Source organism: Sciurus vulgaris (genome assembly GCF_902686455.1).
Source record: "Sciurus vulgaris genome assembly, chromosome: 5".
In the NCBI taxonomy this organism is placed as follows: Eukaryota; Metazoa; Chordata; class Mammalia; order Rodentia; family Sciuridae; genus Sciurus; species Sciurus vulgaris.
Genome location: NC_136465.1, coordinates 73,149,925 through 73,176,350, shown reverse-complemented (window position 1 = coordinate 73,176,350; position 26,426 = coordinate 73,149,925). Strand labels below are relative to the sequence as shown.

At 45.9% G+C, this 26,426-nt stretch overlaps 1 protein-coding gene across 1 annotated transcript in view; it reads left to right on the top strand.

Moving 5' to 3' along the window:
- Positions 1-7,459: 7,459 nt before the first annotated feature.
- The window catches only part of ANO2 (anoctamin 2), a 335,522-nt gene continuing 316,555 nt past the window's right edge, over positions 7,460-26,426 (top strand). Inside the window, exons 1-2 of the mRNA XM_079140683.1 lie at positions 7,460-7,579; positions 8,131-8,457. Coding sequence (XP_078996809.1) covers positions 7,559-7,579; positions 8,131-8,457 — 348 coding nt within the window. The 5' untranslated portion in view covers positions 7,460-7,558. The remainder of the gene's footprint in view (positions 7,580-8,130; positions 8,458-26,426) is intronic.

Below are 26,426 nucleotides of genomic sequence, written 5' to 3'. Positions count from 1 at the left end.
TGTTGGATATTGTGGGGGAGAAGAACTGTTTTTGAGCTAAGACTTTAAGATAATTAGGGCTTAGGAGGCAGATTTGCAAATGGTTCTTTTGGTGTGTATGTGTTGTGTGGTGCTGTTGGTTGAATTCAGAGACTCATACATACTAGGCAGGTGTTCTACCACTGAGTTGTATCTGCAGTCTTTTTTATTTTTATTTTTATTTTTCAAGGTCCTGGGGATTAAGCCTACTGCCTAGGGCATGCTAGGAAAGTGGTCTACCACTGAGTTCCATCCCCAGCCCCACAAATTGTTCTTTTTGTGGGAGGGAACTGGAGAGTCATCCTTCTATTAGTATGACTACATTCAGACGCTGAGGAAGAGGCTGTTCAGCAAGACCTATTGGGCAAGGGGTGAGTTGATCAGCAAGGCCACTGAGTTCAAATTGTAGCCTCAAATTTGGCTGACCTGGGTCAAATTCTTGCAGAAAAGTAGGGCAACACTCAGCATAAATACTGGTTTGAAATGAAATGAAATCTACTCATTCTAGGATACAGATATTCCTCAACTTGCAATGGAATCACATCCCAATAAACTCATCATTTTAAGTTGAAAATATTGTAGGTCAAAAATACATTTTAGTACACCTCACCTTCCAACCTTACATGTGCTCAAGCTCTTACAATAATCTAGCACAAAGTCTCCTTCATAATCAAGAATTGACTATTTCATACAATTTGGTGAATGCTATACTAAAAGTGAGAACAGAATGGTTGTATGGATATGTTTTCACAACATTGTAAAGTTGAAAAATTATAAGTTGATTGATCATTGAAGTACCTATGTCAGGAATCATCTGTACTTGATGAGGGTTCCAGGGTGAGGCCTTCAAATCTGAAAGTTCCCAGGTCTCTCTGAGGCTCTCAGGAGGGTCTTCCTGTCAGCAAGACACTACTACCTGGATCTCATTCTTGATCTGGGAGAGAATTGATGCTCTGTCTACCCCCAAGCAGCCCTGGGCCTATCTGGTCTTGCTGAAAGTAGTGGCCTCGAACTGTGATGATGGAATCTATTCTTTGTTCCTGGGCCCTTTGTATTCCTCCCATCAGTGATTAGCAATGAGACTAATAATGCCAAGAGAGAAACTCTGAGGGAAATTCCTACTTCTTGAACTCTTTTCAGAAACCTCTCACATTTCACTCTCTGGGAGGCTCTGGAAACCTCCTAGGGCTTGATGACTCACCTTGCCCTTCATCCTTGGTGCCTAGTGAGCCCACTTCCTGTCTATCTTTGCTCAGCACGGCCATGCCTTGATCCTGACTCTGTTTCTGGTTTCTTTTGCCATAACTCCTGCTTGAACTTTTTCTTACTTTCACTAGTCCTCCAGTTAGAAAGCAAGGAGAGGTTCCTGTCCTTCTTACCTGTTCAAAGGCCCCTTCTTCTAATCCTGTGTGGTGAACTTGAAGATTCCTGCCAACTGTCTGAGGAGTGCAGTATGAGTTGAAGGGCCCAGACAGAACTCTTACCTCACAATATCATGGTGCAGCAGAGTTGATACCTTCAGACTAAGACCTCTGCCCTGGTTAGCTGTGGGCCTAGTGACATATAAAGAGCTTGCTAATGTTTTAAAAATGCTTTTCACTTATATTGTCTGAGGATGTTAGCAGGGGCTCTCTGCACTTTGGTGTATATTAGCTTTTTGGACAAGATAGCCCACAGTTAAATGAAGGAATGGGTGTGGGAAGACCCTGATGACTAATGGGAAAGTGGAGGGATAGAAAAAGTGGGACCAAAATTGGGGAGGGGATTGGATAAGCTCTGGGAAGGAGACCAGTGAAAGGGCAGGTAGAGAGAGGACTCTGGAAATCGACTCTGCCTGTTTTTTTTTTTTTTTTTTTTCATTGAGATTCAGGCCTCTACCTTGAGCCTGTGTTCACTTTTAAAAATCTCTGATCTTGCTTCTTCTTCATGTGCCCCTGTAGATCAATCTAAGGTTCCTGCAGCCCTCCTAGGTGTGAAGGTTGGAGTTGTGCCCAACTAGAAGGGACAGTGTTCTTCCCTGGGGCTGAAATAAAATATCTTCTAAGACTGTAGAGGATAAACATCTGTGTGGTGGTCTCAGGTGAGTAGGAAATCAGTTTCCTTGGTCCCAAAAGTGGAGTGGGATAAATATCCAGTACTTCTCCTACCTGGCCTAGGAAATTTCCAGGAGGAAGTGAATGGAAAATAGGAAGGTAGGTGGGAAGGTCAGGGACTTGGAGCAAAACAGCTGGATGGGGCAGAGAAATCAGGGTAGGAAAAGGCAGATGAAGGGGCAGTCACCTGGGCCCTGAAAAATGATTTGATAATTATTCCTTGCATTTTCTGTAGTTCATGTACGCCCAAGGAATTTTAATCGTTTCTCTTGCTGTATCATTACACTTATCCTATAAGGAAAGGGTATAACAATGACCCTCCCCACTCCAACCATAGAATTAAACACTAAGCTCAAAGAAAATATTTTCTTTTTCCAAAATTATAGTAACATCATGACTAGGAGCCAAGGGTACCTTGGACTGAGCATAGGGCTTGCATTGTGGCATAGGATGCTGATTGTGAGTCCTGGGAGAGCTGTAGAGTGGGAAGGGAGAACAAAGTGGTGAAGTGGACCCAGTTCTTCTTCCCTGGTCATAGCACTGACCCTTCTGCTACCCCCATGCAGTTCCAAATCAGTTTGAGTTTTACTGATTGCTCTATTCTTGGTCTGAGAAAAGACTATCACCTTGTGACCACTCTGAGATAGGCTTCAGGGGCCTCCAAAGAGCAGGTCAAGACCAGAACACTGCCCTTCTTCTCATTTCCTTCCTACCCTCTAAAAGTGTAGGCCCTCTTACAAAGTGTGTCTGAGGAACTATGATGCTTCAAGGTCTCCATAAACAAAGCAAGTAAGAATATTCAGAAACACATTAGTTTCATAGACAGGAGACGGGAAGGACAGCAGAACAGAATTGGAGAATACAGTTGTCCCTTGGTGTCCACAGGGTGATTGGTTCCAGGATTGCCTTCAGTTACCAAAATCCATGGGTACTCAAGCCCAGTGTATAAAATGGTGTAGTATTTGCATAGAATCTAAGCTTATCCCCCATATGCTTGAAATCATTTCCATATACTTATAATACCTAGTAAAAGGTAAATGCTACAAATATAGTGGTTAGACTATATTATGTAGGGAATATTGACAAGAAAAATAAGTCTGTATATGTTTAGAACAGATGCAGCCCACCACAAATATTTTGATCTGTGTTTGGTTGAATCTAAGAATGTGGGATCTGTGGATGTGGAGGGTGGACTGTATATGGACCACCTTTCAGTTCACAGTAATGACATTATACTCTGGCTATGGGGAAGCCATTTGAGTGGGGGAGTGGATTTAAAAGATGTATAATTTTAAAAGAACCCTCTGAGGGCAGAGGGGGAGGATGGAGTGGAAATTTTCTAATGACCAAAGTAGTAGGTGGCCCACAACTAGACAAAGAGTACTGGGGGAGTGTGTTCTCAGCAAATGGAAAAATGCATATAACATCTGAGCTATAAGGGAGCATGGTGCCTGAAAGCAGGGCAGTGTGGCTGGAACCAGCAAGATGGGGAGCACTGAGGTGAAGCTGTGGGCAGGGCCTTACTGTGCAGGGTCTCAGGAAGTTCTGTACAAGAGGCTGTCTTGACCAGATTGACATGTTATAAGGACCCCCTTACTGCCTTGTAAGGGGGGAACAGTGAGAGGGAGCAAGGGTGACAGTAGGAGGACCTGTTAGGATGCCATTATCTCACCCAGGTGTTGAGGGTAAGAACTGACACTAGGGTAGGAGTCATGGAGTGCAAAACAGATGCAATTTGCAAATGTTCCAGGGGGAAAAAGTCAGGATTATTGACAAATTGGATATGGGGTATAAGGGAAGAGGATTATCAAGGATGTTCCTAGATTTCTGGCTTGTGGACGTAGGATGGTGCATTGATAGGAGTGGGGAACCCTGAAAAAGAATCCTGCTGGGAGAAGATCTCCACTTTGGTTTTGGGTTTGTTGACTTTGAGGGGCTTCCAACTGTGGAAGCCAAGCAAGCAGGGCAATGTGTGCACCTGGGGCCCAGAAGGGAGAATAAGAGTTAAAGGTAAAACTTGGGAGTCAACGGCCACAGTTGGTAACGACTGTCTCGGGTGGGTTAGAGAAACGAGAGAAACAGTGAGAGCGTTGAAAGGCCCCAGTTCCAAGCCTTGGGGAAATTCATCTAATTGATACAAAGATGGGTAAGTCACGCTCTCTGCCCTCATGACACCCATAGCCATGAACACTCAGGGATCTCTTGTTCAAGACAGCAAGAATGGAAAATGAAAGATTATTTTCAAATGAGTTAACATGTACTGTGTACAATGGCCTTGACTTCTTGTAGACCTCAATTCACTTCTTCTAAGCTTCTGAGGGAGTCCTCTAGGAGCGTGATCACCTGGCCCATCCTTCCTGATGGCCAGACTGCACTCACACCCCTCAGCCATCTCTCATGGTGCAAGCCAGCTCTCTCATCTTCCCACATCTGTGTCATTATTACTTGGAATGCCTTTTCTGGTGCAGAATGAGTGAACTGTTGTGTTCTAACTTCTGGGGAGTGGAGAGGATGCCATGGAAGCAGACCCCCCGAGAGCCGTGAGACATGTGGCAGAGAGCAAGCCAAAGGATTGGCCAGGATGGCTAGTGGGGCCCTTGGATATCAGCCTCAAGTCCCAGCTGGCCCCTTTAGGGGGTGGTGGCTCCTGTACAGTGGCCTGCCCAAAGCTTTGGTTTACCTCTGAGTCTGAGCTACCCTGATTCACAGTTATGGATTGAAGACAGCTGCCAAGGAAGGGTGGTCCTGGAGTGAGTGTCATCCTCATCACCTGCCCAATTACACATCTGGACAGCCTTGGACTTTTCAGACCAGAGGTTTTGAAGATTTCTGTAGGGAAGAGTCCTTGTGTTCCAAGTTCTGCCCTGGGTCAAGTTGGGGATAGGTATGCAGAAAGGCACAAGGGAAGAAGCCTCTCTCTAGTGTCCTGAGCTGGAGGACACCCATTGCCCTGCCAGCACACATGCACACTGTTGTCCTCCTCCTGGGGAGGGCCTTTGTGGCCAGCCTTGGTTTTCAGAAGCTACCTACCCCTTGAGAACACTCTGGGCTTAGTTCCTCCTGCATTGACTTCCTTCCCATGATACACACAAGAGCCCACACTATAGAAGTAAGTTATGGAAGCTTTATCCTGCTGGTCACAATTATGTTTCCAGCATGCAGCTCCATCTTCATAAAGAGATTATGTTTCTCAAGTGCAGGGACCAAATGTTCTAGGCTCCTTGGAACTGTCCAGCAGAGAGCTGAGCACAGAAGGGGCTGCTGCACTGGTTAGTAAAAGATTTTAAGAAACCCAGCATAGCTCCTTTCTGTTGACTCATTTATTCATCCATCCATTCATTCATTCAGCAGGTGCTTGGGAATGAGCTGGATTTCTAAGGTGTTATTTCTGCTTACATAGAACTTAAAAAGAAAATAGGAAAAATAATTATAATTACCACTTTTTATTGCCTACTCAGGCTAATCACTGCTCTGAATGCTTTTTTTTAGGTCATTAATTTTTATTTATTTATTTTTAATTGGTTGATACCACCTGGATGTTTTGAATGCATTCTTTTCTTCTTGTTCTTGTTTGGATCCTGCAAGTTTGGGATTCTCATTTTACAGCTGACGAGACAGGCTCAGAGGTCACAGTGCTACTGAGTGGCAAAGTTGAGGTTTATGGCCAAGTATACTGGCATGCTGCTTTGCTACAGAGTGTTTCTCAGAGATGGGACTAGATTGAGCCTGATCAACTCATGTCTCCTCTGTGCAAAGTGGAGCTGCCATGTTTCATTTCTCATCCCCTCTATTTCTAACATTCTGCAATTCCATCCCCTGTAGGGGTCTTTTCTTTTCAGCGGACAACATCAGGAATTTTCTGAAAAACCCTATTCTCTCACTGTGGGTTGTGGGGAGGCTTGTTCAGGGAGGGCTGAGAAAGAACTGAGGGACTCTGAGGTCTTGGTTTAGGCATCAGGTACATGAAGACCCCTTAAAGGTTAAAGGTTTTGGAGGATGGCCCCTGTCCAGAGGATGCCTCTGCTCTAAGTAGGCCCATCCTTTGTGTGTCCTTGCTTTCTCTGTCCGAGTGTGCTGCTGGCCTTGCTTTCTTGGGAGAAGTCCGAAGGCCTAAGCCATTGTCAATTCAAGCATAAGCTATTGTCATCAGTTCAGATGGTGTCCCCTGATACTGCCTGCCTGATACAGCCACCTCTCTCTTTTTGTCCCAGACAGTGGACACCATGGCCAGCCCCTATGCTCTAAAGGAGAAAGTAAGGACAATATCTCAGTGGTGGACTGCTTGCCTAAAATGTGCCAGGCCCTGGGGTTCAATCCCTTTTCCACGTGCATGTGCACCCCACAACCCTGTGCCCAGAGAAGAGATTATGATTGGAAGGAACTTCTGATGGCAGCTCGAGACCTGTGTGTGTGTGTGTGTGTGTTTGTGTGTGGTGGGAATTTCCTACTTCCTTTTACTCCTCTGTGGCCTATATGAACTTGGTTAACTAAGGCTGTAAGAAAACATGAGCCATTTTCTTAGGGTCATGGAGGTTTTCCTCCTCAGTGCCTCAGTTTCTTGGTATCTTGTATTTCCCTTCATCTAAAGTTGTTTTGCTTCCTGTCTTTTCCTCTCACAGATCTCCCTCTGCTCCCTGGCTCTCCACGCAAGCTGAGCCCTCGATCAGTGGTCAGAGGGGGTCAGGATCCCAGAAATGGACAGCAATACCTCAAGGTGCCAGGTCTCCAGTTCCAGAGTCCACAGGGCAGTTCCAGTGGAGACTCTGGCCAGGCCTCCAGTGGAGAAAGCCCCCATACCAGCTCTGTGAGTACTGGTTGGGGAGTGGGGCCACCCTGACAGGCCCCAAGGGAGCCTCTCACCTGGGGCTTCTTCTAGTTGGGGGATGGTGTGTATTCCTGTGTGAAACCCTGGGGTTTTATTAGGGTCCTTTTCTCTTCTCCCTCCAAATGAGGCAATTCCCAGCAACAGTGATTCTCTTGGTTAGGGAATGGTCCAGAGAGGAGTTGTGGGAGGCCAGGTGATCCCACCTGTCAGTCTGGCTCTCCTCCCACAGGCCTGAGGAACCTGTCTTCTCTGCCTCTGTGATTCTGAGCCTCTCCCCTGTGCCTGGCACTTCATCTGGTTGCCCGGGTGACCTCTCAGGTGGCTGCAGAGGCAGCTGGGTATCAAACCAGTAAAAAACAGGGAAACACCCAAGGGAGGGGGGCAGGTCTCAGCCCTGCTCCGCCTTGTTCTCTCTCCTCCTCTTCTTTCCACCTCCCAGTCTGGAGTGGAAGAGAGAAGGAATCAGTTCCTTCTGCTGCTGTCATTGGCTGCTGTCATTGACAGGGTCCTCACCAGTGACTGAAAAGGAGGAGGAAGAAGAGGATGTGGGCCTGTGAAGGGCAGAGTATCGAGTGAATTCCTGTGGGTGGGCCAGGTGACTAGAAATTGGCCTTTGTTCCAAATGGATCCAGAGAACCTGCCTGTGAGTATTCTCTGTGTGTGAATGCATAGAGTGTTTGCAGGCCAATGTGCAGATCTGCAAGGAGGTGAGTGTGTATGGGTGTGTCATAGCACACGTGGAAGGGGCGTGCATGTGTTTAAATACCTTCGCGTGTGTGTAGAAGTGGTGGTGCAGAGAGATGTGAGTAGAGGTGACTGTGCATTTGCAGGTGCTTTTGTGTGTGCACGTGCAGTAGTGGGTGTGTGGTTGGGGGGCAGGCAGTGTGGATGTGCTAGGGTTTGCTGTTGCTGTGTGTGTAGCCTGTGGGTGTGAGTATCTCTGTGTGAAGGATGGCAGAGCGTGTGTGAAGGCACTGATGTCCAGACTATAGACATGTGGGTGGAGGGCTGTGTGGGCTGTGTGACAGATGAACTCAGGCTGCTCTGTTTTTGCACTGGGGCAGAAGGGCTTCTGGGACTAAGGGACTGGCTTCCTAGTCTACTTCCCAATCCCTGAGCACAAAGATAGCCATCTCCACTCTTATCCCCTTACTTACTGGAACTCACAATCCCTGTCCTATTTTCTCTGGCCAGGTCATCAATAACTACCTAGATGCCAACGAGCCTGTGTCCTCAGAGGCCCGTCTGAGTCGCATGCACTTCCATGACAACCAGAGGAAGGTGGACTATGTCCTTGCCTACCACTACCGGAAACGTGGGGCACACCTGGGCCAAGGTTCTCCTGGTCACTCGCTGGCGGTCATCTCCAATGGGGAAACAAACAAGGAACACCATGCTGGGGGCCCTGGTGACATTGAACTGGGGCCACTCGATGCCCTGGAGGAGGAGAGGAGGGAGCAACGGGAGGAGTTTGAGCACAACCTGATGGCTGCTGGGCTGGAACTTGAGAAGGACTTGGAGGTGAGGCTGTCCAAGGCAAGGGTCTTGGGGTGAAATGGGCTCTTGGTAGTCAGTGCCACCTGCAGGGAGCTTTGTCCTGGCAGATGGCAGTTTAAAAAATGTTTTTTTTTCTACTTAGAAAACCAGATTTTCTTGCCTAATATCCTGGTATTGCTCATGCCTCTGCCTAGGCCATTCCAGGTGGTAGTAGGATGGCAGTGGTGTTCCAGTCTGCTCATGGAGAGTTGGCCTGGTTAGGGATCCAAGGCAAGGCATTGCTTTCTGAATCTCTCTCCTAAAGTCCCATCTGGTGGCCTTTTCCATAATGGTTTCCTTGGGGCGAAGACCTGGTTTGCCTGCTGAACTTTGGCTCTAAATTCCTCTATAGAGATAAAGGGATCTTTTTTACTAAGGATAGTGTCTGTTCTGGCCCCCTGAAGGAGTTGACATGGGACATTTTGGGGAACTGATAGGACATATTTTACCAACTTGTAAGCTATACATAGTTTCACCTCTGGTCAGCAGACAGTCCAAGAGAATCCATGAAAATTCTTTCTCCCACATATCCATTCTTCCTTCTTTCCATTCATCCGTCCATCCATCCATCCATCCACTTATCTATCCATTTATCCACACTGATGGTTTAAAAATGATCTGTCCTTGTTATTTCCTCCAAATCCCTCACTTATTCATTCCCAGCCACCAAACTTTTGCTCAGTTATGGCTAGGTCACATTTGCCTTGTCTTTGTGCTAGTGCTCTGTCCTGGGTACTCTCCCCAGCTCATCCTTTCCTTCAGCTTCAAGCTTACCTCCTTCCAAACATCTTCCATAGTCATGCCTGATGACATACCCTCTCTCCTATCATTCTCTGTCCCTTGCCCCTGCTTTATGTTTCTTTACCTCACTTATCCCTGCTACTTAGAGTAACACGATAGATTTATTTATTTATTTATTTATTTATTTTTTTAATCTGTGTCTCCACTAGATCCATGAAAGCAGGGATCTTGTTTAGTTCACTGCTGCATCCCCACCACTTAAGACATGCCAGACAGGGTCTGGTATATAGTAGAGGCTTAATAAATATTAGTTGAGTAGATGAGTGGCTTCTCTGAGTATCAAGCACCTCATCTGCAAAATAATAGATGCCTTGCTGAATGGTGGTTTTTTCATCTCTTACCATCAGATCGGAAAATGAAAATATCTAACCCAATGTCTGGTGCACTGTAGGTACTTAATAAGTGCTCATTATAGTTATTTTAAAAGATGTCATGCTTGAAGTTTAGCTGTCATTCTCATCTGAAATCTGATTTGTAAGGTTCAAGTTAATGCTGTCCTCAAACTAGGAGGGACTCCCAGAGATCATTCCTTTCTTCCTCTGTCCCCTGGTGGAGGTCCTGTGTCTCGGCTTATGTCCTTTTGGTGTCAACCTATGTTGTTTATCTAGACCTCTCAGGCAGGAGATGTTCCTCTGGGACTGGCCTTCCCTCTAGTAGGCAGAGTGGGCTCCCTTGCTGTGGGGGGTACTGATTTTCACCTTTTGAAACCCAAAGCTTACTTGGTGCTTCCATTTGGAGTCTAGTGAGAAGGTACTGTCCAAGATAGTGGTATGTTCTGAGGATCGTGCAAAAAGCTCTTGGCTCTCACCACCTTTGTGGGAGCTGTAGTCTGCCTGCCTGTTGTGGGGTCTCAGGGAGTGGAGGTCAGGGTTTTGCTCAGGGTTCAGTTGGAAAACGACATGTGTCATGCTCAAGAGGGAGATCTCTGAGGGCTGAAGGATAGTTCAGAACCTAGGCCTGGCTTCTACCAGCCTTGGGACCTTGGCTAGGTTATGTGATCCTTTTGAGTTGAAGTTTGCTTGTCAGTAAAGAGAGAATAATACATTCTTCACTAGGTTATTATGGAGATGAGACAAAGCAACTAACTAAAGTATTTAGTAACAACGAGTAAGTGTTACTGCTGTTTTTATTAATAGAGTTGCCATGTTTGGTAAATAAAAATGCAGGGTGCCTAGTTAAATGTGAATTTCAGAACAACAAAGAATAACTTCTTGGTGGGTAAGGTGGTGCATGCCTGTAATCCCAGTGGCTCAGGAGGCTGAGGCAGGAATATCTTGAATTGAAAGCCAGCCTTAGCAAGGCAAGGCCCTAAGCAACTCAGTGAGACTGTGTCTCTAAATAAAATACAAAATAGGGTTGGGGATGTGGCTCAGTGGTCAAGTGCCTCTGAGTTCAAATCTCTGGTACTGCCCCTCCCCCCCAAAAAAGAATAACTTCTTTAGCATGAATATGCCCTATACAATATTGGGGATGTGCTTATACTAAAAAAATTTTCACTGTTGATCTGAAATTCAAGTGGGACTGTCCTGGCTCCTCTCACTAGTGTCTGTTTGTCTTCCCTGCTTTCTAGCATGTTTCACTGTGGTTGCTCTTGGATATTCCTGGTTATGGCCAGGAATCAGAGGGCACAGGGTAATGCTGGGGCTGACTGTCGTTAGATGGGGGCATGTATCATGTCATGGATTGTTGTTCCTGTTGTATAACCCCCCAAAGCTCCTCCCTCCCAGATCTCGCCCCTGGCTTTAAGACCCACTTAACTCTTCTCCTTCATGAGTACTCCAGGTTGCTCAGCCTCCCCCAGACTCCTCTGTTATTACAACCTCCACCACTCATGGGGCCATTTTGACCTGCTGTCTTGCAGGATTCTCTATTTTCTAAAAAGTGAGTGTTATGATGGTGTTGGGACCTCACAGTGAAGAGTTAGTTGTTCTTCTTGACTGTGGCTCATTACTATCACTGATCTACAGAGGAACCTCTTGTTTCTGTAAAAATTCTCTTTACTCTTCACTGCCTACTCTCTCCACAGGCAGTCATTCCAGTGCATCATGGTTCTGGAAAATGTATAGCACTGTTTTTGCTGTATGCAATTTTGTTTTTCATTTTTAAAATAGACGTTATTATTTTGAATAGTTTTAGATTTACAGAACAAAAGAAATAGTACAGAGAGTTCCTATACACCTACCCTGTGTACCCAGTTTCCCCTATTATTAACATCTTACATTTGTGTGGATCATTTGTTACAATTAATGAACCAATACTGATACATTATAATTAACTAACATCCATGCTTTATTCATACTTCCTTAGTTTTAATTTTTATTTATTTATTTTTGTAGTACTGGGGATTGAACCCAGAGGCCCTCTACCACTGAACCATGCCTGTACCCTATTTATTTTTGAGACAGGGTTTCCCTTAGTTGCTGAGTCTGGCCTTGAATTTGCAATCCTCCTGCCTTAGATTCCCAAGTTGCTAGGGTTACACCATGCCTGGTTCCTTAGTTTTAAAACTGTCCTTTATTCTAGAATGCCAGCCAGGACAGTTTATCACATTTAGCAGTCATGTCCCCTTAGGCTCCTCTTGGTGGTGACAGTTTCTCAGAACCATAAGTATTTTAAACTTATGTAAAAGCACTCTATTTTGTAGCTCATTGTTTCCTTTTTTTCTCTCAGCAGTATGACTTTCAGACTCTTCACATTCCATATGTACATCCCATCCGTTATTTCTAATGGATAAGCAGTTTGCAGCCACCACAGCTTACTGAGTCATTCTCTGATAATAAGGGGCTGAGAAGGGCTTGTCACCTCCTTCAGGACTGGCATTCCATGATCTTCTTGGTCTCCCTCCCTTCCTCAGTAGCATCTTTGTGCTAAATACTGGTTGGGGATTCATCAGCTGGGGCTTGTGAGGTCCTGAATGACTCTTCTCCATGTCAAGGTGCTTGGCCTTGGACTTGAGCAGCAGCTGAATGGTGGGAGGGGGTCTTTGCCTGTCTGCAGCTGGCAACAGTTGGTGAGCAGGTGCAGCCCTACCTGCTCAACTTTCCCCACCTTTTGGGTGAGTCTTTCTTAGGCTCTGATTTCACTGACTTTAAGGCAAATGGAGAGGAAACAGGTCTCTGCCAGAGACACATTGAAAATTATCCATTTAGCCTTTCAGATCAAAAGAATTTTGCATCCACCAAACTCTGAATATCACAGAATTCACTTCCAACCTTTGTTGATATCTGGGCATGCTTTTGACAGGAGGACGATAGGTGTATACTTTCCATTTGGTGTTTTAGTTTTTCATTCCTTGTGCATGTTTCCATGTATTGATATGTCCATATTCATATTTTAAAGATGTTCCTGTATTTTATCAGATGACTGTGCTATAGTGTGCCTCTGCGTTTACTTAGTTTTGGCCATTTGATTAGAATTTCATTTGGAGACATCCCTGGAAATGCTTACAGGTGACAAAGACACTTGAACCCTTACTATCAATTCATATAATTGAGGGTCATTTCTTTGGAGATGGGAAGCTAATTTAAACTACTCAGGAGGCATACTCAGGTTTGAGCTTCCAGAGTGAGTTCCCTCTTGTCCTGCTGGGGCTGTAGAGAGGGTGAACTGAATAGGCCTCCTGTGATAACTTGGAGAGCTCCGACCTTCCTACCTCCTCCCACTGTCTTCCAAACTTCCTGCCTTTACCCAAAGATTCAGCAGGACAGGAGGCAGAGGCTCAGATGCATGGGTACTCCCAGAAGGGAGGGAGGCAGGGGAGCCCCCAAAGCAAGGCATAGTGCTGTTCACGTGGGAGGGCAGGAGAAGGTGTTTGTGCACTTTGAGGCAAGAACTTCTCCTGCCCTACAGGCTCTGAAAGTCAAGCAAGCTTGGCTCACGATTTCATCTTTGTGGGCAGTGAGGTCTTTGACACTGGGAATGGAAGAGAGCATTGAAAAGGAGGCCAGGAGCACACTTGTTCAGGGTTAGCTTTCCTGGGGTTTGGGCATTAGAACACTAGCAGCAGAAGCTGCCAGTTGTTTGGTGTGGTCTGGCATCTTCAGCAGGCCCATGGGTTATTTCAGCAGAGTCAGGCATGGAGAGGGCAGTGTGCCAGCTGAGAGGTACCAGGACCACAGCTTCATTAAGTGGGCTAAGCTCTCTTCTCCCACTTGGAGTCAGGTGGGAAACCAGGAGGGATCCAAATCCTTCTTTCTCTGCAGAAAGGAACCCCCTTCCCCAAATCATAGACTGACCCTCACACCTGACCCTGACCTGTGGGTCTGGAAGATCCTGGGCATCTGACAGTTCGACCCCAGGCACTGTACTGAGTCCAGGGAACGCATCTCACTTTCTTCAAACCAGCAGCCCGTTTCTTGACCTCTGTCATCACTCCCATTCTCAAGTCCTTTCCACGAACACTTTCCACACCTGATTAAACAGCTGATAGGACCATCCATTATCCAGGGTCTTTGGAATGAGGTGATAGTGACTTTGGGAAATTCTTCTGTCTTTAGAGTTTTGTTGTGGTTTGGATGTGAGGTGTCCCCCAAAAGCTCATGTGTGAGACAATACAAGAAGGTTTGGAGGAGAAATGATTGGTTTATGAGAACCTTAACCCAATCAGTGAATAATCCCCTGATGGGATTAACTGAGTGGTAATTGAAGGCAGGTGGAGTGTGGCTGGAGGTGATAGGTCATTGGGAGCGTGGCTTTGGGGTATATATTTGTATTTGGCAAGGGGTGATCTCTAACTCTGCTTTCTGATTATCATGTGAGCCTCTTCCCTCTGTCACACTCTTCCGCCATGATGTTCAGCCTCACCTTGTCCCAAGGAATGAAGCCAGCTGTGCATGGACTGAGACTTCTGAAACTGTGAGCTGCAAATAAACTTTTCCTTCTTTATAGTTGTTCTGGTCAGGTCTTTTGCTCACAGCAGGGAAAAAGCTGACAAGTTTAATCTGTGGTTTTAAATGTGGAAATTGACTTTAGTATCTTCTGTGTGCCTCATAAGGCATATTTTTTCTTTTACTTGGACTTGCTCAATTAGTCTTCATGCATATCCTACATTACCATCCTTTTAAGGAGATGAAGCTCAGAGAGGTTAAGTGACTTGGCCAATGTAACATTGCTATTAAGTGATCCAGCTGGGATTTGAAGCCCATCTGAGCTTCAGATCTCCTGAGATTTTTCTTATCCCAGGCAAAGTTGCTAAGCTCTTTGCAGGAGTTTCCTAGTCCTCCTTTCTCAAAATTCACAGAGCTTCTCTGCAGGGGCCAGGGGCTATTTTTCCAAAGGGGGAGATATAAGGAGATACTTTGTCCTCCTTTTCCAGAGAAGCATATGGTGCCAGAGCAGTGAGCTACCAGACCCTGGATTTTTTGGCCTATGGGAGGCTGCTCTGGCCTCTCTGAAGCACCAGGCCAGCCTGGGTGAACATCTCTCCTTATGTGGTATAATCGACAGCTTCCTGGACAGCTTCCTTAGACTTGCCTCTGTCTCTCATGTTCTTATAGATCTCATGTCTAACCAGTTCCTCCTCGTAGCATGCCCAATTCTTGCTTTGACTTTGCTTTCCTTGGGGAAACTAGGATTTCAAATCCTTAGCAAAACCTTTCTGTTTGGTTTTCTAAGGTGACAGTGTCCACTGGAGTCTCCCTGACCATTGTTTTGCCTGGGGAATCCACAGAAAGCAAGATGTTGGGTGCCAGAGTGAGGGCAGCGGTGTATTTCTATGGGATGGGCATTCCTAGGCCCATGTTGACTCCATTATAAAATTAGTCTATCCACTCCTCAGGAGTGGGGTGGAGGTTGCATTCCTGGGAGGGGCTATAGCAAATGCAGGGGAAGTGACATGTGAGTTTATAATGATGCCCCAGTCCACACTGTTCCTTGGTGATGGCTACTGTGCTTTCTTGAGTGTGGGTAGCAGCCACACTGCTGTTAACATGCACTAATGACTGGGGAGAATGTGATAATTTCCCTCTGGCCCTGGATGTGTTCCTGTCCCACTAACCTCCCTCCTCCAAGCAGCATCTGGAGGCTTGGGCTTCTCAACTGTCTCTCCTTCCTACCCCAAGGGATCTTCAGTAACACAACAAAGACAGCCCTGGTAGCCCTGCCCTTGGGACCACACAGCTGAGAACTGAGCCACAGGTGGGCAGGCAGGATCAGCTTTCAAAGGGCAGGAATGGGGCAACCTGGGGTAGGAGGCAGAAGAAAGCAAGGGAGGGGGTTAAGCTCCCAAACCCAGGTAAATGTCTATTTCTTTTTCTAAAGAGATGATGATGATGATGATAACAACAGTGGCAAAACAACAAGCATTCCATCTTCTCATTTGATATTCACTTTAGCAAATCCACTGAGGTAGGTGGGGTAGCTCTGGCCCTACCCATGGACTAGGGGCTTGAAGTGCCGTATTCAGCTGGAGAATAGCTGGGCCTTGAAACTAGGCCTTCCAATTCCTACTCCTCCTATTCTCTTAAAATGACTCACCTGAGGGATGTTTGGTCTGTGTACTCACTCAGCCACGGAAATAAATAAGCATTGTCCAAGAATTACATGAAATTCGGCAGTGGGTCTAGTGAAAAGCAGGCAAAGGGAGGCAGGTTGGGGCCCCTTTTCAAGCCGTTTATGTCTAGCATCTTTCATTTATGGATGGGCATTGCTGGTGGTCTACAGGATCCCTCAAAAGGGGCTAAAACGAGGTTTCTGGGCTTTGATTTGCCATGTCCCATCCTACAGTTCCAGAGGGCAAAGATCAGAATGTTGCAATTGTCCTTGCTAAGGCCTGGGTACCATCTCCACTGGCTATGTGTTTTTCTGATTTTCTCTGTTAACCAGGGACTGTTTGGTAACTGATACATGATATGTATGAGAGAAATGGAATCGTAGGACTCTGGAGTTATAAGGTTTGAGGTAGTTTCTTTCAATCCCATCAGAGTGGTAACTGAAATCCAGAGAGAAGATATGTCTTGCACATAGTCACTGTCCAGTTAATGCCTTAATCAAATTAACCATTGATGATAGGAAGCCTATGTAAGCACATTAGTCAAGGGAGTTAACTCCCTTCTATTAGGTCTGTCTTCCTTGTAGCTCAGTTATTACCTTCCTGCTAGTATCTCCTGATGTTCCTGCTATGACCATACTGGGTGTTTGTGACTGGGACCTGTTCTTGACTTTAAAATATGCTGTGCTGGTTGTCAGATATCTTGAATACCATTCCTGATTCCTACATGCATTTACATCAGCCTCTGTAGTTGGTGAAGAGAGAGTTGGGAAGTTGGTCTCAGTCCTTCCAATCATCCTTTGTGGCATTGCTGGATGTTTTGGGCTCTAAGACACATATCTAGAAAGAAGTTCCTCTTTAGCACTTGAAAACTCTAGGTCTTTGAGGCTTTTGGGGCATTCACTACAACAGCTAAGACACTCAAAAGGGACAGTGCTGCCAGGAGGAAACTGCCAGTCTCATTCTCAGGTGTGGAAGTGGTGACAGAGGATGGGAGAGCAATGACTGAGATTGGGGGTCTCTGATGACCTCATGGCTGTGGCATGCCCAGTGCTTGGGAATGTTTCTGTGCAAGGGCACAGGATGCTTACCTGCTGTGGCAATTCCCTGCTTGAGGAAGCTCTGTATCAGCTCTGACCTTGATCTCAGGCACACAGCTCCTGGGAGGGAAGGAACTCTTATACTAGACAACTGTAAAGTTTCACCAGCTCCGCTTCTCCAGTTCCTGCCTGCTTTACAGTAACTGTGAACTTTCTTGAGAGCTACACAAACTCCTAACACTGCACTTTGCGACTGTGGATTGCAAGTGTGGAAAAGTTTCGTAGGATGTCCTAGTTTCTGTAACTTTCCTGAATACAAAGAATAATGGTTGCATAGTCTTTATCCTGATAATGAGACATATATAAATAAAGATTGCTGGCATAACTCTTTAGATCTGCATCTCCATCAGAGATCAGAGCTCTACCCGATCCCTGCTTACTCTTCAAAATCTGTGTTTGTGAATATTTATTTTCCAATCCCCCTTTGCCCTTCACTGGACCTGAGAGTTTGGTGGCACTGGTCACAGCACTCAGGCTTGATTTCTTCCACTTTAGTGATTTATGGAGCACCTCTTAGGTTCCAGGTGCTGGGCTGGGAGCTGATGACACAGAAGTGAAAGAGACATGGTCCCTATCTTCAAGGGGAGGCAGAATGAATAGGGGAGAATCGCATGATGAGGTCTAAAGGTGCCGTGGAGAGAATCCTGTAGGGGAGTGAATTGAGGAGGTCCTGACCCTGCCTTAGAGTTGTTGGCTAAATCACCTTCCTTTTTCCTGCCTCAGATGCTGGGGGTCCCCACAGAGGGGAATGGACTGTGTTCCCTGTCCTTATCTCATCTCCAGAAAGGATTCACCCTCAGCATGCTGAGAGGCCAGTGTGAACCATGCACATTTAGAGGGTTTAATTGAAGTGGGTGTGGTGTGTGGCAGAGTCTTTGGCTCTTTATGGTGTGAAGATAAACACGGTGGTTCTATTTGGTGCTTGACAGATGTCGAAGGTGGTTTTGGGGGCTGCTGAAGTGCCCCTTCACTGCAGAAAGGGTCTCTGTACTATCACTGCTCCTCTTGTCACTGATGACCTTGGGACCATGTGGCAGCAAAAGGGCTTCTTAATCTTGATGATTATTTTTTTGTGAATGGAATTCAGGGGTAGAATTAATAAACTTGGATGGAGGAAGCTGCATCTTTATTTTAATCAATAGTCAAGTAAAATTTAGCAGTTACTGCAATTGAGGATGTAGACAAAACCCTACAGTATGAGTTCCTGTGACTTTGTCACCAATGGAAGTGATACGTAGATTTGTGTCATATGGTAGTTGTTGCACAGATCTTCAAAAACATTTACATTCAGCTCTACTTTCAAATTCTGACACCTTTTAGATGCGTTGCTAGGTCTTATTATTTAATGCACTGATAAAGAAGTAAGCATATTACTCTATCACAAATTTGTTAAAAATTTTGATAACTCCATAAATTTTGCTTTTTTAGCCTTTATAATTGTTTTAACATTTAAAAGCATTCTGAGAAGTGGTTCATATATTTCATCTGTCTGTCCTAGGGTTCCATGGTTCAAAAAAGGAGACCTTTGACCACATTCCCCAAACCTAGGAGAAGCCACAGACAGTGGGTGGCAGTCTTGCCTGGCTGCCTGGGAAGAGAGACCAGATGGGGACAACCCCAGCTGCTGTCTGGGAACTGCCTGGCTCAGAGACGGCCCTTGAGTTGACTTTCTGCAGGGGCTTGGTTTGTGGGTCACTTGACATCAACTGAGTTCCTACTTACTACAGCTGCCACTCAGGGCCAGCATGGCTAGCTGCACTTTGGAAATATGTGGTTTGGTCCTTGGTATGACAACCCAGCCAGGAAGTGAGCTGAGTACTGGATATGCAGGTTTGAGGTTCTGCTCTTGCACCCCCTGGCTTCTTTCTGGATCTTGACTTCCCATCTGAAAAAGGAGAAAGTTGGGCATAAATCAAGGACTCTCAAATTGTGACTATTACAGTCTTGGATTGGGGTAGTCTATACCAAACATTTTAAAAAAAGAAGATAATGTTTTCCCAATTTATTAAAAATTAAATTAATAAAGATAACTTCCTTAATTGAAATTTGTTCTTACTTACCTTTTTAAATCTTTGGAAGTTATTACTCCTTATCTGCCAGTAAGTACTTGTAGAGGGAAAAGGAGTGTAGAGAAGGAAAGAACATTCATGGAAAAGATGTGGAATTGGCTGATCGTGTTTAACTTTATAACTTAGTTTGGGTTGTGATTTTTTTTCTGTCACATAACCATGTGGATTCTTCTAAGTTGTTTCTAGTTCAAATGATGGAATTAAGCATATTGATATTTTAAGACCCTTTACAAAGGGTCCTACCATCTTCTGTGGGTCTCCAAGTTCCTGTCTTGCTCCGCCATTCTGTGACTTCAGCACTGAATGGTGTATGCTGCTTGAAAGGCTGACTCCTGTTCTGGATAAACAAAGGGGAAAATGGATCTCCAGAGGAGATAGTGCTTCTGTTTACAACCAGGCCACCAACACAAGCTACAGGTCACCTAATGTACTCCAGCCTTCCCTCGTCTGTGTACTGTGATTGTAAGAGAAAACAAACTGATGTTAAAATGGAAGCTAAAGGAAGAGAGCACACAGGGTTAGCCGTGTCACTGTGTACAGAACAGGGCAGGTGCACTTTGGAGAACCTGCCTTCCCTCCACCCTCTTGAATCACACAAGGGTTCAGCTAAAATCAGAGGATGTAGCCAGGTGTGGTGGTACATGCCTGTAATCCCGGTGACTTGGGAGGCTGAGACATGAGAACTGCAAGTTCAAAGCCAGCCTCAGCAACTTAGAGAGGCCCTAAGCAACTTAGTGAGATCCTGTCTCAAAATAAAAAAATAAAAAGGGCTAGGGATGTGACTCAGTGGTTAAGCACCCCTGGGTTCAATCCCTGGTATAAATAAATAAATAAATATCAGAGAATGTGTGACTCTTCCAGCAAGATTGATAGATATTGTCATTTATGACTCTTAGAGAACCCTGGGTCCATTCTGATGCTTTCTAGAATGTGAACACCAGTTCTAGGGTGTTTCTGGTTTGGCAGTCCCATCTTCTACATTCCATTCTGCTGTGGCCAAGCTGCTGGACTTTCTGTCCAGCCCAGCTGTCCAGGGGTCAGGGTTTGGGTCTGGACCAGATGTCCGCTGGTATTCTTATAAATGCCTGTTGAATTCTCACCAAGGAAAGGATTATTCTCTAATGTCATGGGCTAGGATCTGTCTGGCCTTGGATATTTCAGTTCAAGCTGTGCTCCTTCCGTCTCTCAGAGCTCTTACAGCCCAGGGAACTTACACTTAGCTCATCCACAGGCCTTTGTAGGGTCAAGGCTGCTCAGGCCTCAGAGAGGGCCTGTGGGGTTTAGCACCTTTTCAGGAATAGGAAGTTAGGGGTGGGATTTGATGGGTGTGCTGTTCTGTTGTGTTTTTCTGCTGTCAGGTGCAAACACAGGGGCCCCCAAAGGCTTCAGAGCAGAAGCCCTTGGGCCTGTGGAGTTTGCATGGGTTTGTTGCTGGCTCCCCGAACTCACTGCCCATCCTTGGTTACCGTGTTGTGTGTGTTGCTATGTACAGTTCTCACTATGCACTGTGGAGTTAGGAAGGACACGCCCAGACCATGGCTTGTGATCAGGGTCTGGGGGTCCCAGCTCTGTGTGCAGAAGATTAGAGAATGAGTGGTAATTTGGGGACTTCTGCCCTTCCACACCTGGACTTCTCCAGCTGTGTGACACAAAAGGAAGAACTTCGGGTGTGGAGAGTGAAGGACTGGCTTCACTGATGTGTGTCTTTGTGTAAGGTTCTTGGCCATGCTGGGTCCATTCTCTTACCTGAGATCAGTAGCCAACACCCTCCAAAGGTAAAATACTTCATAAACTAAATTGTTATTAAATAAACCCAAGTTGGTTCTTTCACCCTGTCCACCTCTGTGTTTCAATTTTCCATTTTTTTCCCACTGTAGGAGCTGAGTTGACTTTTCTTTGCAATTCTGAATGAATGAAACTGCCTAATGCATGGATTAAGCATCCCCAAAGGGAGGAGGCTCACTATCTAGTTAGGAAACAAGAGAAACAACAACAGGGAGTTAACTAATCAAAACACATATGCTAATTTTTCTTTCTCTGTTTCCTGAGCAAAAGGATTCACAATTTTCAGTAATTTGGATCCCATTATTATGATTTTCAATATCACTTTTTACCAGTGTCATGATTTTAGGCATAGCCATTTTCTACTTTCTCTACTGTTATTTGCTGAATGCTTTTGTTAACTTGGCTCACTTTAGAAACAGGTTTGCCTTAAAATGGAACATTATTTCTATCAGAAATGGAAAACCCACCATGGCTGAGGCAGGAGGATGGCAAATTCAAAGCCAACCTCAGCAACTCAGTGAGGCCTTCAACAACCTAGTGAGACACTGTCTCAAAATAAAAAATAAAAAGGGCTGGGGATGTGGCTCAGTAGTTAAGCAACCCTAGGTTTAATTCTGGGTACAAAAAAAAATATGAAGAACCCATGTCACTGGATAACAAATAGACAATGACTACAAAAATAAACACAATAGAAACAAGATGACATTGCTGATTTCTAGGTGGACACTGTTGGCTGAAGAGGGTCTGAGGCTGGAGACTGTTCACTCTTTGTTAAGGAGCTTAGCTAGTGTCAGAGAGGTTGAAGACCTTGCCATCAAACTGAGACCTTATCCTTGCAGGATCATTGGAAAGGGACTTTCTCATTATTTTAAAAGCATTGTTTGATATTATGTTATACCTGTTCATAATCTGATGCCTCTTGTTTCATAGTTGGGAAGCATTCCCTAAACACCTAGTACCTCATCTAGAGCCCTGCTTGTCCCTGGATAGATTGAAGACTTTGAGAATAGGGATTGTGTTGTATTCATTTTCGGGGATAGTGTTTGACCCATAATAGATACTCAATATTATTTGTTGAATTGTCTCAAACTTAGCTTCTAGCAAAGACAGTGCATTGGGGTGTTGTTCCAGAAGGAAGAGGTCCAGGTATGGGGGTTGGCAGGAATGCTTTCCAAAGTAGAGGGAACCCCTCTTGTCTTTTCCTTGGCCCTCTCAGCAGGCCCTTCCTTCTCTCCATGCATGCCCTCTCCCATTCCTACTTCTTCAGTAGCAGTGCAGGTCTTGGTTCTCTTATCTCCTTCTCCAATCAGGGGAGAAAATACCAAAACAATCTGCAGCCCCTGGGGCTCTCACAGAGCCACCTGCCAGAGAAGAGGACTGAGGGCAGCAAAAGATAGAACCTGTCCTTGACAAAGGACAGGGTAGAGGCAGAAGAGAGGAAGAAAAGGGACGTGGTTGGGAGACCTGTGGGTGAACTGAGCCCTGGCACAGGTTGTCCTCTGGTCCAGTGTTGCTGGGGTCACCAAAGTTGAGCACTGAAGGTTGTTAGTAGTTTTCTTCTCTCTGTCTTGCCACCCTTCCTTTCTCTCCACGTCTCTCCTTCCCTGTTTATTTTCTACATCCTCCGACTCTGTACTGGTGGGCAAATTCTGTGGGGCAGGATGGGTACTGTGTTGTGGCTTTGATGATGGCTGCATTTGTGTTAGTCCAGTCTCCCTGATCTGATTATAAAATCCTTCAGCAAAAAAGCCTACAGACACTGTTTCCCATGGACTTGTGTCAGGAGCGGCTCTACCACCCCTGGCTTGTCCTCAGGGCCTTTCTGGTAGTGGGATTCCACTTTGTCCAGACAGAAGAGCTCTGAACTTCTCTACTAAACCTTCTCACCTGTTCCCTCTGTTCTGCTGGCCCAGTCTTCGCTCCTGTCAGACTTGATGCGAGATTGTGGTATGGGGAACTGCTGGATCTCTGCAAATAGCTTCTAATCACCCACAGGCTGTGTTTGTGGCAAGACTCAATCTGCTCAGGACAGACACTTGGGTGGATCTGGAACCAGCAGGCAGGGTGAGAGGCAGCAAGTGTTCCCAGGAGGTCGAGGCTGGGAACGAGGATGGCACTGCACGTCATGAGAGATCACCCAGTGCTGTGAAGTGTCAGGGCTGCGTAGTTCCTGGAGTCTCCTTGGGTCTCTGGGAGGGAGGGCAGAATAGTTGGTGTGGAATGTCAGCCCCCCTGGGAGCAGGGCTGGGATGCTCCTTGGAAGTTTGTCCTGCTCACTCCTCCTGATGGGCATCAGGAGAGATGATGGTGGGGCCAGGAGAAGTTTGTCCTGGACGTGCTCAGCCTCCCTCCTCTGTGCTCACCTCCTCCTTCAGAGGCACCTCAGGTCTCTCATTCAGACTCTTTAGTCTGGCTGTGTTTGCTACAGCTGCATTTTCAATAGCAATCAAAGCTTTGAGTTGATTGTGTATTGGGCATCGACAGGTGGAGCAGAGCTCTGGAAACCACACCATTTTGGCTGGCTCTTCCCTTTTGCAAGGGACATGACCCTCGAAAGCTCCCCTTCCTTTATTGCATAAGCTGCTTACGTTGGAGCCTAATGCTGTATCAACCAGGCAGCATTTAGGATGGAACACCCCTAAGTGCAGAGAGGCTCATGTGAGCCCCAGGATAAAGGAGGAGAATGATCACATGATGGGTATATTTGGGGAGGTCAGTGTTTAAAGAAAACAGAAGGCAGGAAATTGCAGGGGGTCATGCAAGATTGCCCATGAGAACATGCAGGTTTACTCCACACAGGGGCCAATTATGGAGGGCAAGTACTTAATCTGCCCCTCATCTTCTGCATTCTGGGTCATTCCTTCCTGCTGCTAGGATGCTCAGGAAATGGAAGCTAATTCAGTCATTAATCCGAGCCTAAGCCAGGTGGAATTACACAGATATGCTGGGATCTCCCTCCCCCAAATGCAGAGTGTAATTCCCTCCAGGCTGTGGCTTATCTGTACTGTCACCTCTATGAGTTTGGGTAGTTGCAAACTGTGTGCACAGATCTCGCAGTGTGTCTATATCCATATCTGTATGTGCATGTGTATCTAGACACATCCTAACTGTTTGAATGTAATGACTGGAATGAAGGGTGGTGGAGTGGGGGTGGGTTTCAGAAGGCGAATGTGGTTGAAAACCCCGTTCAAATGCCAAATTGAATCTGAATCCTAGCTCAGCCAGTAAGTGATGCATAACCTTGTACGAATCATAGGATGTTTCATATCACTTCAGTTTTCTTATCTGTAAAAATAATTGGGTTGAGTTATTTTGAAGAAGACAGGCATGTCACATGGAGGGAACTTAATATTTGCTAAGGAAACAAATAATGATGTGAGATAATGCTTGTCTCAGTGCCTACTGTGGCACCTGGCATATGTTAGAAGCTAGTTCCTTCATCTCACATCCAAGATCCATCAAAAACATGTGTTTTTCCGGCCTCCAGGATGACCTACCTATGAATTAGATATGACCTTCCATCCTACTTATTCCTCCTTTCTCTCCTGGCCTGGCTAATGGACCAGAGTGAGACCAGCTCCTGCCTGATTGCTCATGTGCCCTGGAGAGACACTGCCAGCAGGAAAGCTACTTTTTCCCTTTGTTCTTCCTAGAGTCTCTGGAAATCTTTCCAAAGTAAGACCCCCACAGCAGACACCTTCCCCAGAGGCTGGGTAGTCTTAGGGAAGACTCACCTGGAATCATAGAGATCTCTGTATTCTTGGGCCCCTGGATAAGCCATCCATTTTTTGTGTTCTGATTTGAACTAGAAGTCTAGCTTACTATGTTGGACACCATTTTAAAAATTCACATAAAAATGTAAATGTATCAATGTAGATTGTTACGGTGAGTCCCTTTTTCATGAACAATCAACCTAATTTATACTGCTTTTTGAACCTGGACTTCAGGTATCAAATTTGTTTTAAAATGAGGTAAAACTATAACTTTGTTACTGAGCTTTAGTTCAAGAGGGTACTTCTTCCTTATACAACTCTAAGCCCAAGCCAGCCTATAAACCCACTTTAGAAAGAGAGATTACAGGATGTCTCTTTTGCTTACTCATGCAGCCTCTCAAAACTCAGGAGGGAAGTTCTTCTTAAGGTCTAATCTAAATCCCTCCAGAGCAACGATATGATGGCAAAGAGTAGATCAGATGGCATGCCTTTGATTAGCCCCGCTGGGTCTAATGTACGTAGAGATTTGTCTCAGGAGCTTCATCTTGAGGCTCCCATGTCTCAGGCAATGGAGCAGCAAGAGGATTGGAAAATATCTTCTGTGTGGGGCTGGGGAGGGGCAGTCTGGCTGTCAGATCAGAGCTCTTTTCTCAGCTTTCTGACTCAGGACAGGCCATGCGACTTTCCCCATATCTTGAGTTTCAGGGTTTTCTAGTGGTTGGGATTCCTCCATCTCCTGACGCCTGTCAGGGCCCCACTTTTTGCAGAATCACAACTCCTGTGCCTCAGATGTCTGAAGATCATTTTGCCCACCATCTGTCTCTGGAATAGGCTGTCCATGAGCCAGGCAGGCCTTCGAACATCTCCATCACACTAGAAAACATGTCCTGCGTTTTCCAGAGTCTGACCCAGACTCTCTTGCTGCCATCTCAGCCTCTTGGTCCACTTGGTCCTGGCCTCCAGGGAGGCAAAGAACAGCTGCTTGGCCCCACCCCTGTTCCTTCCTTGTTCTCGTTGGGGTATCACCTCCATGTGTCCAGCTCATGAATCCCCCAGCAATTTCTTTGTCACTAGATCACATTGCAAGCTCCTGTCCAAATGCTGTCTGGCTGCTTCCTGTTCCAGGCATCTCCCTCCCACCTGAGTATTTGTGTTTCTGATTATTTATCCCCAGATGCATCGGCCACATTTTTCCAGGTTGAATCTGCTCATTGTTACTTCCTGCCTGGGTTTGCTAACATCTCCAGGTCCCTTTTGCATCCACCAATGCAGCCTTGCTAGGGACGGAAATGTGAACAGAGATGGGATGGGATGGGGAAAGCCAGTTACCCTGCTGAGCGGGCCCCACCCTATCCAAAGCCAAGGCCTTCCCCAGGAGAACGTCTGAATTGATGAACATGAAAAGCCATCAAAGTGCTTCCAGCAGGGGAATGACCTAGACGGAGACCTGTCCCAGCTGTTCGGTTTTCTCTGGCTCTCCTGAGCAGAGAACAAGGAGACGCCTTCCTGCCCTCTTGGCCTTGCAAACAGCCATCACCAGTTCTAATTAAATAGCAGATGAAGTGACCCGGTGCCAGATGAGGGGGTGGGGGCCGTGCTGTGTGCTTGGTCACTTCCTGTCTGGGCCCCATCATTGGGAAGGGGCTGTGCCACGATGGCAGAGGCCATGGGTTCAATGCAGAGGTAGAATGAATGCTTCCCTCGTTTTCTTTAAAGGAGAGAGTTTATTTTACGCCCCCCACTTTGTTTTATTGTAAGCCCTTGATGACTCAGAAAGTCAGAGTTGGAAGGGCCCTTTGAGAGTCTTTAATTCAAGTCTCATTTTACAGATGGAGGCCTGTAGAAGTTCAGTAACTTACTCAAGTTCACAAAAGCATTTAAAATTCTTCTCCCCTCCTAGATGGGTGCTAAGTATTAGGCATGAAAAGTTAGGTCTCTTGTGATGGAGAGGAGCTCAGAAATGGATGCCTGATCCAGACAACTCTGTCTTCAAGGGGAT